This window comes from Osmerus eperlanus, unplaced genomic scaffold, assembly GCF_963692335.1.
Source record: "Osmerus eperlanus unplaced genomic scaffold, fOsmEpe2.1 SCAFFOLD_703, whole genome shotgun sequence".
Classification (NCBI taxonomy): Eukaryota; Metazoa; Chordata; class Actinopteri; order Osmeriformes; family Osmeridae; genus Osmerus; species Osmerus eperlanus.
The window spans coordinates 2,501-15,522 of NW_026911950.1; the positions used below are offsets into that span (position 1 = coordinate 2,501).

Here is a 13,022-nt window from a genome sequence, read left to right on the forward strand (position 1 = left end):
TAGTACAGATGTCCAGACATCACTTCCTACCATCTAGTACAGATGTCCAGCAGACATCACTTCCTACCATCTAGTACAGATGTCCCAGACATCACTTCCTACCATCTAGTACAGATGTCCAGACATACACTTCCTACCATCTAGTACAGATGTTTACACAGCAGCACCTCCCTGTACAGTACCTAGCACAGATAGTAGTCATCTACAGACAGCGCCGTCTCATGTCTAATAGAGATGTCTAGTCATCATGTCCAGACAGCACCTCCCTCCTGCCTGCAGGCCTGTATAAAGAGGACTGTCAACCAGGCTGATTACAGTGTGAGTGCTAAGAGCACAAGGTGGAGCGTGATGTCTGTCACACACCGTAGGCCTTTCATAATGACAGACACACGCACACACCTAAATCACAGTCTCAGAGATAGCCCTCACTCACTGCAGTTGAGAAGTGCTGAAAGAGAGAGAGGGAGAGAGAGAGAGGGAGGGAGAGAGAGAGAGAGAGAGAGAGAGAGAGAGAGAGAGAGAGAGAGAGAGAGAGAGAGAGAGAGAGAGAGAGAGAGAGAGCACAGAAGCCCTCCGTCCTCCAGAATGAGGCCGTCTCCCCTCTACACTGTCTGCTATGTTTGCTGATGACTTCCTCTCTCGGAGCAGGGGAGAACAGAGGACCTATAAACGCTGAATGGCCCGGCTGTGGAAGCTGCGGAAGATTCCCGGCAGCTCCTATCTCACCATCTGACAGGATACCAGACCTGTCTCATCCATGGAAACTCCGAGCTTCTCCTGGAACACTGGCAACTTGAAAGCTAGAAAGCTTGTCTATCTGTTTACCTGTCTGCCCGTTTCGTTTAGCTGCCTGTCTGCGGCTGTCTCTATGTCTGCCTGGTCTTCGAACTACAATGGCAGTGTGTACCTGACCTCTGCTCTGCTTTGAAAGCAGGTGGTGCAACCTCCTCCCCACATACACACACACACCTACACACACACACACACACACCTTCTGTGACCATAACCTCCTTGTTGGAGATAGAGGAATCTGGTGCCGAGACGGGAAGGCGTCAGTGCTTGCAAGCCGGCCTGAGTTGGGTGGAGAGGGAGGAGGAAGCGAGGGAAGGCAAAGGGAAAGAAGAAAGAAGAGGGAAGCCCCTGCCAAGTTCAACCCAGCCCAGCCAAGCTTGTCCAGTCTAGCTCAAGTCCAGTCCAGTCTAGTCCAGTTCAGTCAAGCCTCATCCCCAGCCCAACCCAGCCTCAGCCCTCATCCTTGTGTCTGTCTCCTGGCTGACAGGACCACACATTGTGGGTGGCTGGGCGCCATGTTTCCCATGGGGGAATCCTCTCCAGCCCCCCCCCCCCCTCTCACCTTGCCAATCCCAGGCTGCCAAGGCTTTGATGAGGCAGAGCCTCCTGCAGCCCTAGAATCTTCCATAGCCCCAGAGCCACTAAGCTATGATTGTTCCCAGGCAGGAGGGTGGGGTGAGGGGTGGGTTTGGGGGCTACTGGGGGGTCTCAGGGCTGGGGGATTGGTGATCTAGGCGGGTTTGTGTGGGTGGGAAGGGGTTTTGAAGGTTTGGAAGGTTTGGAGATGGAAAGGCCTGTAATCACACTGGATAAAAGCCAAACAGTCCGGGAGAAAGAAAAAGAAAGAGAGAGATTGAACATCCACTTTCCACTTTCTCCGCTCCACTACCTCAGAGAACTCGACATGCTACAGGCGACGCCTCAAGGGGGCACACACACACACACATCCGCACACACACACACAAAAACATATACAGTACACTCTCATGGCACAACATCACAAAGAACGTTTGAAAGTAGGATAAGACCCCCCCACACACACACACACTTACTGGTAGTCCTGGCTCTCCCTTCAGCCCCAGGGCTCCATCCAGCAGGGAGTAATAGGTGGGCTCCACATCCCAGGTCTGGAAGCCGTCTGTGGCCGGCAGGGTGACCGTGGCGTATGGGGATCTGGGGGTGGACCTGGGGGTGAGGGGGGCCTTCGTTGTCCGGGGTTGCTTGGGACTGGCAGGGGACTTGGTGACCTTGAGGGTGGTGGATTTAGATGAGGTGGTTTTGAACGGGGTCAATTTAGATGGTGCAACTTTGGAGGGAGCAACTTTAGAAGGGGCTACTTTAGAAGGGGTGAGTTTAGATGGGGCAACTTTGGAAGGGGCGACTTTGGAAGGAGTGAGTTTAGATGGGGCAACTTTGGAAGGGGCAACTTTAGAAGGGGGGACTTTAGCAGGGGTGGCTTTGGGCTTTGGAGGGGACTTTTTGGCTGGGGTGGGTTTCGGTTTCTTAAGACTTGTGCTTCCTGGCACCTGATCCGACATGTCTGGTTTCTTCTTGGTGTTGGTACCTTCAGCGGTGGAAGAGCCAGCAGGTTTCCTGGTGTTTGGACCCACCGTGGTCTTCTTGGAGGTGGACTTGGCAGGGGTGGGCCTTGGGGGTTTGGGGGTGGGGGTTCTCAAGGAGTGGCGGACTCCAGTTCTGAGCGGTACCGTCACGGTCTGGGTTCGGATCTTGGTGAGAGAGACAAGTCCCAGCCGGGCAGTGGCGGTTGCCACGGTACCGGGTAAGGGCTGAGGAGGTGGAGTGGTGGGTTTTAACGGGAGGGAAGGAGCCACGTAGCGGACAGCAGAGGCGGCAGCAGCGGCGCTCCGAGCTGGGCTGAGGCCCAAAGGTTTCCTGGCCAAGTCCGGGGGCACCAGGGCCAGGGGGGCCCGGGTGGCCGTGGTGTTGGGGTCCCGGGGGATGAGGGGCAGAAGGGGGGGCAGGTTGGGCCTGTAAGTGTCGGCCTCCCTGCACTGTTTCTTAATGTACTTGCAGTAGTTGTGAGCTGCCTGCGCAGAGGGGACCAGGTCCAGCTGGCACACGGCTCCTTCGAAGTGCACCGAGGCCTGCTGGCTCACCTTCCCCAGCAGGAAGGAGCTTCTCTGGGGGTCCCTGCCCCCATCCTCCCCGTCCTCCCTGTCCCACACCAAGTCCGCATGAACACTCTGCCCACCGCAAGCCGCGTACAGAGTGGCCGTCCGCCCACTCACGTCCAGGGCCAGGTGGTGCCACTGGCCATCGTGGGGGTCGTAGGGCAGGGAGACGGAGGTCCGGGGCCCCGTGTGGAGGACCAGGCGCCCAGGACTCAGCTGCAGGCCCAGCAGCAGCTTCCTGCGGCCGGAGAGCACGGTGAAGAGGAACGCGCTGTTGACACGATGCGAGCGGAAGCTCAGGAGCAATGCCAGGTCTGGCCAGTAGGGCGGCGGTATGACGGAGCGCAGGGGAGCCTCCAGGCGTGCCCTCTGGGTGAGGATGACCCCCGAGCGGAAGGGGATGACCCCGGGAGGGACGGAGCGAGGCGGCTTGTCTCCCTGGAGCCCCAGCCTCTGGAGGATGTCCACATCTGGAAGAGGGGGAGAGGAGGAAATTGGGGTGAGAATCATGGCTGCACATCTGCACAGAGACTAAGTTGATGCAGAGAACACTTCTACTTATCCTCAGGATTGATTAGAAGTGCAGAGGGCAGCCATGATGGCTCATTACTGTACGTCTCTCTGCAGGTCACAGGAGTGTACAAACATTCCAGTGTAACAACAGTGCACAAGTGCGGCCTGGACCGACTGGGTTTGTTTCTGAAATGAGTGATTCTGTCTGTCTGAATAAGATAATACTGAGAAACATGGTCAATAGCTCCATGAAAACTCAGCTTGGACGACACACACACACACACTTGCCAGATGTGTGCTTGGAGTGTATGATTCCAAACCAAGGAGTCAGACAGTCCTAAAGGCGGGAAGAGTAGCTCTGTCTCCACAGATCAGTGTTAACGGGACTCTATGGGCTCGTTTTTTTGCTGGTTTGGAAAACCAGTTCTTCCTGGAGAGAGGAGAAGGAGAGGAAGGGGGGAGATGGGGAAAGACCTTCAACATTGTTGAACAGACTGTTATCATACTGCCGTGTCAGCTGACTTCCCCTCAGAAAACCCATCTGCAGCTGTTAAGCTCCCTCGATTTCATGGAAGGAAAACATTGAATGACGCCACTCATTGAGAGCAGGGCGCGGGGGGAATATCCCTGATGAGGGTGATTTTTAAACAAACCTGGCGCCCGAAGCTGTCATGGCCTGATAGGTAACTGCCTATCAAAGCCCGAGGAGACTAAACAAAGCCTGCTGGGATGGACTTGTCTCCATGGCTGCCACAGATGGTTTTGTGGTACATGTACTGTATCATTGTGACAGACGTCAGAGCCCTTACATCCGAGCAATGAACCATGCCACCCTCGTCATTCAACATATGGAACAGTAGCTGGGAGCCCAGGCAGGAAGAGGGGGATAAGGAGGAGAGGGAGGAGGAGGAGAAGAAATTACCTTTCACCCCGGCCCCTGTCCGTCTCTCTTTTTCTCCTTTCATCTCCGTTCCATCCTCCCTCTATCCATTGTCCTTCACCCATCTCTCCTTTCTAACATGTCCCTCGCCCCTCGTCCAACCCTGTTACCCCCTCCTTCCACCCTCTCCACTCCTCCTCCCCCTCCCTTTCCTGTGAGGCACAGGCTAGACCTGATCAGTGGGCTGGAGGTGTTGAGCGGATCAGTCAGGACAGAGCCCTTCTCTCTCTCCCAGGGGCCACTGCAGCACGCTCCCCTCTGGACAGAACGCTCTTTGTCCACACAGACAACCTTCATATAGAATACACACACACACGCTCCCCAGACTGAGACGATCAGTTGGTGGGCAGGCTGATAGGACAGATAGAAAGGCAGGCAGGCAGGCTGGCTAAGCAGACAGGATAGAGCCAGTGTCTAACTAGGACCTTTCTTTTCGTGTCAGGAACGTGTCTTTTTACGCCGGGAATCTGTGCGTGTGTCTGTGGCTCAACAATCTTGCAAATCAGGCACTGAATGATGTTAATATGTGGCAGGTGTATTGCTCAGGACCCAAGGACGTGCAGTGAAGCAGGTGAAGTTGTTTGGATGTGACAAATTAACAAAAGCATATTTGAGATGAGATAAAAGGCACAGCTTTTGAACAAGCAAGGCAGGTTACTGCCCATTAGGGGGTTTCCTGAGGGCTGACAAACATTTGTTAGTTAAGTTTGACGAACTTGCATGATTTCCATAACGTTCTCAAAGTTTGAATTATTTGGGAAAATGAAGAGGAGTTGGTAAATGGAGCAGATAATGAATGACGATTATCTTTGTTACAGTAATCTTAAAAAGAGAGCAAGGCAAGCAAAGCATATTGACATGGCACGACTAACTTGCTAACCAGCAGGTTGACAGAAAGCACGAGCATTCGCCGCCAGCGGGCACAAGCTAGCACTGCCAACGCACTGAATGAGGACTCAGGCCATGTAGTGCATTCTATGTTAAGACCAAAACTGGGAGACAGACTCTGCTGATGCAAGTGTTTGTTAAAGTTGCAGAATGTAGTGTATGTGTGTGTGTGTGTGTGTGTGTGTGTGTGTGTGTGTGTGTGTGTGTGTGTGTGTGTGTGTGTGTGTGTGGGTGGGTGGGTGTGTGGGTGTGTGGGCGTGTGTGTGTGTGTGTGGGTGTGTACTATACATGTGTGTGGTAGTTTAAGCAGTTCTGTCAGCAGCGGAGGCAGAAGTCTGTACCAGGCTCTGACACACTAAACAGGCTAATCCCTTCCTAGTGACCGCTAGAGGGAGGTCAAAGGTCACAGTTGCCACAGATAAGGGCCATTGTGAAGGGTTGTGGTGAGGTGGGGGGCTGTAATTCTGTTGTGAGCTAGCTTATGAGATAAATAAAGATGCAGTCTCAGCCCCAGCTCCAGCCCCCACTCTGATGCCTATATCAGGCATCAGCCAGTTACCCAGTGATCTCAGTCATGGGCCTCCCTGATGGGCCTGCAGAGGTCCGGCAGCGGGCCACCTCCACTGGGGGCTCTGCCTGTTCAGTGCTGCTTGTAACACTGCTTGTAATCAGTGTGGGACTGAGAGGGGAAATAAAACGCTCTGAGAGAGCACATTCCCCTTTATATGACCTACATGGGCAGGAAAACTGTGTAATAATAGGGCCTCTCTGATAGACATGGTAAGGGGGGTGGGGGTTGAGCGAGTGTGTATGAGAGAGAGAGAGAGAGAGAGAGAGAGAGAGAGAGAGAGAGAGAGAGAGAGAAAGAGAGAGAGAGAGAGAGAGAGAGAGAGAGAGAGAGAGAGAGAGAGAGAGAGAGAGAGGCAAAGTAAAAGAGAGAGAGGATGAAGTGGTGGAGAGAGAGAGAGAGAGGGAGGCAAAGGCAGAGACATAAAAGAATAGAGAGAGATGGAGAGAGGAATAGCTAAAGTCATTAGAAGAAGTAGAGTGAAAGAAACAGACAGTTGGTTTACAGTGGCTTTACCCCAGGAACAACACAGCAATCAGACTTAGCACAGTTACCTCCAGTCTGGTGTTACAAGGTTGAATCTGGCCTCTCTTACCATGACTTGATCATGCCTCATAACCCCCCCACACACACATACATACACACACACACACATACACACACACACACATCCACACACACACAAACACGTACATACTTTATTGTGTTGATGAGGACATGATTGGATGACGCACAGTACCAGAGCTTTGCGCCAACATCGCTCATGTTCTCTTTATCCAGGCATGTCGTTGCGGTCTGTAAGACTTTCCCTTACCGAAAAACCCTCACGGTTTCATAAAACATTTGAAACTGGTGGGAATGGTCTGGGTCTGGACCCCACACACATGTGCTATTGTGCTCGTGGTGTGTGGTCAGGCTTCAGCTCGTCATGCCATTCGTCAGTGGCATGACGAGCTAACAGTAGGGCAGCTGCTGTACTCTGGTTAAGAGAAGACCCTGGCTCCTGCCTGGTACTGTACTCTGGTTAAGAGAAGACCCTGGCTCCTGCCTGGTACTGTACTCTGGTTAAGAGAAGACCCTGGCTCCTGCCTGGTACTGTACTCTGGTTAAGAGAATACCCTGGCTCCCTGGACTGTTTTGGATGTTTTGGTTTCAAAAGCACAGCTGTGTCTAGCGTGTTGAATGTTGTCAGGCCTATCGGAAGACCGGAAGAAGAGCTAAGAGTGAGGAGTTAGGTGGAGAGGAGTTGGGGGCTAGGAGAAAGATGTAGAGAAAGGAGACACGAGTCACAAGCTAGGAGATTAAAAGAAAGGAGATAGTAGTTAGGAGTTAGGTGTTAGGAGTTAGGAGATGGGAGTTAGAAGTTAGGAGCTAAGAGATAGGAGTTAAGCTCTTACCTTCAGGATGTACTTGTGCAAGTCCCAGGTAACAAGTACAGTAGAGAACGGTACAGAGCAAGAGAGCTCTCCTGTGAAGGACGAGAGGAGAGGATGATTAGAGACCGGGGAGGAATTCCTTCTTAAGGAGGGGTGGGAACACTTGTTATGTTAATAAATATAAACAGTAAGTCTCCTTATAATCTCCCTGGTCAACAACCTGACCTCCATTCTTCCCAAAGTTATTGGTCCAATATAAAAGTTTTACAAGCATTAGGTCAAAAGGATATTACAATCTCTAAAAAATGACGGAGGGTCTGAGCGTTGCTTTTCTACCTTGGTTGTCTGGGTGATTTGAGGGTTTGTTATTAGTGGAGGAAGCCTTGGTCTGGAACTGGCTGCAAGCCCTGGTATCATTCCATGACACCAGAACTAACATCTCTGAAGGACTTAAACAGACCAGTCTGCTTGGTCACTTAGCCTGCATGTCAAGTGAACTGGGGCTCCCTGGTCTGGAGAAGCCATTGAGCTCCTATCCAGGGTAATGACTCTCTCAGACGCACAGAGCCACTGGCCTGTAGAGGGGAAGCATGGTATTTGTCTTCATCTAAACCAAAGAAGAAGTGACTGGAAACACACTGTCACTTACATAATAACCTGGCAATAGAAGAAGAAGAGATACAGTAGCAATCCGGGGTCATTCTGTCCATCATCCCTCGCTCCTCCTCCCCTCCTTTCCTTCCCTCCACCCTCTCTTCTCAACCCTCCTCCCCTTCCCCCTTCCCCCTTCCTTACTGTCTCCCTCTCAGCCATCCTCTTCAATTCCCCTCCACCCCCCTCTGTGCCCCCTCATCACCTCCCTGCCTCCCCTCCCCACACACACTCAGGTCCCCTCTCAGAACCCAGCAGGGCACAGCCAGGTGTGTGTGGCAGACAGAGGGGGCGGGGCCTGTGAGGGTGATTGATTGACAGGTTGAGGGCTGTCTCAGTGGGTGATGAGGGAAACTGGTGACAGGAGGGGCTAACCCTGTTTACATTAACTTAAGCAGACACACACACACACACTCACACACTCACACACAGCCGTAAATGACTCTAGCAGCTGTGAATTTCTCCAGACAGAATGTGGGGGTGAAGCCACAATACAAACAGTGCTACGCAGGTACACCGAGACAGACATACACACACACATTCAAAGGCCTCGACACGCACACAAACGATCACGTGATGCACACGCTACCAGGCATAAACGCTGGCACGCACACAGGCCCCGTAGAGACAGACACACGCGCACAAAGGTCCGAGTCCTCCCCCGGGTGCAGAGCACCTGGATGATTAACAGCAGGAAGTGTGTGTATCCGTGGCGTCTGGCCGCGGGGCCGTCTGACCACAGCCGTGCACGACTGTGAGAACGGGAGAGCGCCGCCGTCTGATCTGATCTCCCGGTTAGCAACGCAGCGCTGTGCCCATCCCACAGCTGGCTGAGGCTGCTGAGACGTGGGAGAGGATGTGTGCGCGCACGTGTTCATGTGTGCGTGTTTATGTGTGTGTGTGTGTGTGTGTGTTTCTCATCCCAGCAGGCAGCTGTTTGCATTCTCAGATATTCTCTTATCTGACTGGGCGGAGATCCGCTGCTGGACCTGAGGCATGAATTCAGAGAATTCCCCTGAAGAGCAACTTCTAATGACCCCGACTCCAGCCACGAAACATCTGCTTCACCTGCACTCCATAGCCCTGAAAAAGACGCTGTTTCCCTCTTGTGTGACACAGTCAAGACACAGTTCTACAGTTGTGAGGGAGAGGCAGAGGGATTCTAAGTGGTGTGTGTGTGTGTGTGTGTGTGTGTGTGCGTGTGCGCTTGTGTGTTACGGCGAGTGAGTCTAATGTAATGTGAAGCTGAGCAGGACAGTTCCCAGAGGCAGTGGTGAAAGTGCTAACGTCGCTGACACGTGTGTTATGTCTGTTGAACACGTCTGTGTGTGCCGGCGGAGGTGTCCTATGGCAGCCCTGGCACTGGTGTGACAGCTGAGCTTGCGAATCACAGGGACCACGAAACGAGCCCACCCCCATCGTCAATCACAGGACGCCTGAAATGACCGTAAGCTTCGTCTCACACACACACACACACACACACACACACACACACACTCACGCAACGCAGATCCTCTTTAGTCTGTCTTCTCCAGTCGACATCATCAGAGGTTCTGTGCTACAACGCTCTCAGGAAACATGCACTCACTGAACAGGACAGGAAAGGCATCCAAGATCGCCTCCGCTTGAGTAAGAGGGAGTTTGACAGGAACAGGAAGGGGAAACTCTGTCCTTGAAACCAGATTTGTCAGTTATATGTTTTCGATTGTTACCCAACACTTAGTCTCCGATGTGGTTTCCCGTTTCTCACAGCTGTCTTTCTCTTTACCTTCCTTTCCGCTCTCTTTCTCTGTCCTCGCAACCTCTCTCTCTCTCTTTACCTCTTGCTGTCTTGCGCACTCGTGCACACATACTCATTCTCTCACTCAGTAGTGTCTCCGTCAGACCCCACACACACACATGCACACACACACACACACATGTACACACACACATGTACACATGCACACACACAGACATGCACACACACACACATGTACACATGCACACACACACATGTACACATGCACACACTCACATGTACACATGCACACACACTCACATGTACACATGCACACACACACATGTACACATGCACACACACGCGCGCGGGCGCGACAGCCTGATGCCCGAAGACGACAGGGCCCGCAGGGAATCCGAAAACAGTCACTTTCACTGGGTCGTTACGAGTTTGTGTGGTTTCTCTTTACTTCCCCACTGCTCAATCATTCTGGGAGAGGAATTCCCATAGGCGACCCTGCCCCCCTTCTACACAGACACACTTTCACACACTTTCACTGACACACAGAGTACAAACACACCAAGTACAAACACACGCACACACACACAATGAGTACATACACACTCTGAGCCGTGAGCACACACCCTGGTGCTGCCCCCTCCTCACATGGTCAGTGGAAAATTCCTACGGTTGAGCAGACACTGACAGACATTGATGAGGAGAGGAGCATATGCAGCCCCCAGTGCACCACTGGCCTGGCCTACACCTCCAGCCCCCTCCCCCCTTTCATCTCCGCTGCACAACTCTTTAATGACTGGCTAGGATTGACCTCTCTGACTGAGTTTTTTCTACAGATAATCAAATGTGTATAATTCCTTGTTATTAGGCGTTTTTCCTTTAATGGACAATAACAACGTTGCAGACGTTGTAATAAGTGTGCTACGTACAGTACCACTTTAGTGGGCAGATACAGAATATATAGTGGAACATATTTTTTATGATAAAACGATCGGAAACATTATAATAGTTCAAATCGGCGGAAGTTGTGGAAGTTTATTTATTCATTTATTTTGCAAGTCAATCTAATTTCAATGGACTGGTCAAACACTTCTTGTCTGAAACGCTTTGATTCTATCCAGATGGTAGCTGCAGGGGGTTGAGCCCTATCACAGAAAATACTCGTAAATGTCAGATGACGTGAAGGGCGACACCTAGCGGACACAAAGGATGGAACAAGTCGTAAAGGCACGCGTTTTCTACTGTACACTATTTGGATCTGTCCATAGCTCTCGCGGAATTACGGTGTCCGTTGTGGAGAAAGACAGACATCCATAAATACGATGAACGATCTGTTCATGAATTTAAGCTTGGAGTGCTAGACTTTGGCAACTGTCAATTCCCCAACAAGCAATTATTTTAATAGAACTTTCCTGGTCATGTTTGGTTATGATTGAATGCAATGCTGCATTAAATACTGCTGAAATGGGAAATCAAAAATAAAACGTCCATGGTTTTAGTAGGAGCCTATTTCTTTTTCTTAAAACAAGGTTTAGAAACAATATATGTGTTAAATAGAAATGTGTCTTTAAAGTGTCTGGTGTTTGACGGGTCAGAGGTGTTTTGACGCTACTCCGGACATTCCTTGGTCCACTTCCTTGCTCTTCCTTCCTTTCCTCCTCCTCTCATTGATTGATCCATTCATTCATCAGCACAATTATAGCTTGACTGTCTGGTCTATATTCATGCTCAAGAACTTTAAATCAAAGTTTCAATAAGACAGCTCATTATAGAAACCAAAAGCTGACTGTCAGATAGGCCTAAATCATGTAGGGCTCGTTGCATAGTGTTAGCAAAATGTGCGCATTAAAATTGACTTTTTGGAAAACATCACTGATCACCCCATCAAACAACAGTCGATGCGAACCGTTGACCAACAAATGCCAGACTTCCTCTTGGTTGATTAATAACGATAGACTCCCCGAAGTAAGTTCTCCAAAATGTAGCCTACCACTAAAGGAAAAAAAGGTAAATAGTAAGTGCGGTCCATGTTATTATTGTTTCTGTCGTTGGGGTCTGAGTAGTTTAGAATCTGTTTACTGTAAGCAGTAGGATAACAGTGTAAACTCTTGAGAAAGAAAGCTTTCCGTGGATAACCTACTGCCTAAACTGTTGCGGGGAGAAATTCATATTTCCATGCGCTGTGCTGGAAGAGGAGTAATGAGGGTCCCAGTATGCATTCCAATGATTGCATAGTTTATCCCAAATCCGTAGTTGGCCATTAAAAACTAATAGTAATAAAATACATTTACAATGCAAAAGCAATAGGCCAGAACTTATATACAGTCACTGTTTTAGCATCAATGTTTAACTTTTAGCAATAAACACAATTCAAACAGATGTGAAGTTGTAGGCTAGGCTATATAATACAAAAGCAATGACTCGGAAGCTAAAGCTTAATAGCCGCAACTGCATAGCCTATTTGTTGACCGTTGCAGGCGTCAGAGAGGTGGGGGCAACAGGACAGTTTAATGACCGATTCAATTGACTTCTGGACCGGTGCCAACCGGCACAGGTAGCGCTGTGGGTACTATAGCTTCAGCCCTATTGGGCATTCATTCTAAAGTTATAACTATTTCTAGAACCAAGATAGTCCATTAAATATTGTTGACATTAGCACGTCTTGCCCCCATCTCTGTCAGTGAGATCTTAAAAAGAACTTCCGTAGGCTATGGGTCGGTAAGAGTAAGGTATCGTCACTTCAGCAAAGCATCTTTTAGTAGGAAGAATAGCCTACTTACTTTGTGTCGAGATGAGAGGTTCTGCAATCTCTCCTTCGGGTCCCTAAATTCATTTGTATTCATTTGTCCTGGCAGTCAAAAACCTGACCCTTTAATTACAACGTGACTCCTTTGCAAGGGGGACAGAAAGCACCAGTCGCCGTCTTACACATTTGAGAAGCTTGAAATATCGTTCCAGAGGAAAAAACTCCTAATGATTCCCCTATCAAGCCCGACATAAATTCCTGGATTTAACGGGATAGTTAGACAGGAAGATTTCCCGGATGACTTTCTTCCGTTATTGCCCGGTGGTTCATTCATTTATGCCGATCCAGAGTTGAGGACGTAGGAGTCGGAAAGAAAGTTCGGTTCGTGAAGGGGTTACGGAGTCAGGAGCGCTGGAACCATCCTTTTCCTTTTTAAATAGCCTCTCTGTGGGTAAGACAGGGCAAAGGCACCGCAGAGCCAAGTGTCAAGTTACAAGCCCAGCGGTTGCGCCGAGCAACTACACGCGTTCTCCAGGGGGTGGCCACACGGGCCCGCTTAAATCCAACTGGTAGGCTACTGCACAGTTAAACGAGCCGTTGACATAAACCCCCAGTCAAGTGCGCTCGTACCAGACGCATATTGTGCGAAAGGTCACCAAATCTGTGAAAGCAAAGCCA

The 13,022-nt window shown here is 50.4% G+C and overlaps 1 protein-coding gene across 1 annotated transcript; it reads right to left on the minus strand.

Annotated features, from left to right (window-relative positions):
* Positions 1-1,844: 1,844 nt before the first annotated feature.
* LOC134016815 (collagen alpha-1(XXVII) chain A-like) lies at positions 1,845-12,761 on the minus strand (the record flags this gene model as incomplete). Its single annotated transcript, XM_062456100.1, has 3 exons — positions 12,379-12,761; positions 7,231-7,301; positions 1,845-3,394 (listed from the first exon to the last, which is right to left on the minus strand). Coding segments are annotated over exons 1-3 (1,674 nt in total), but the record flags the coding sequence as incomplete, so codon positions are not given.
* Positions 12,762-13,022: the final 261 nt, after the last annotated feature.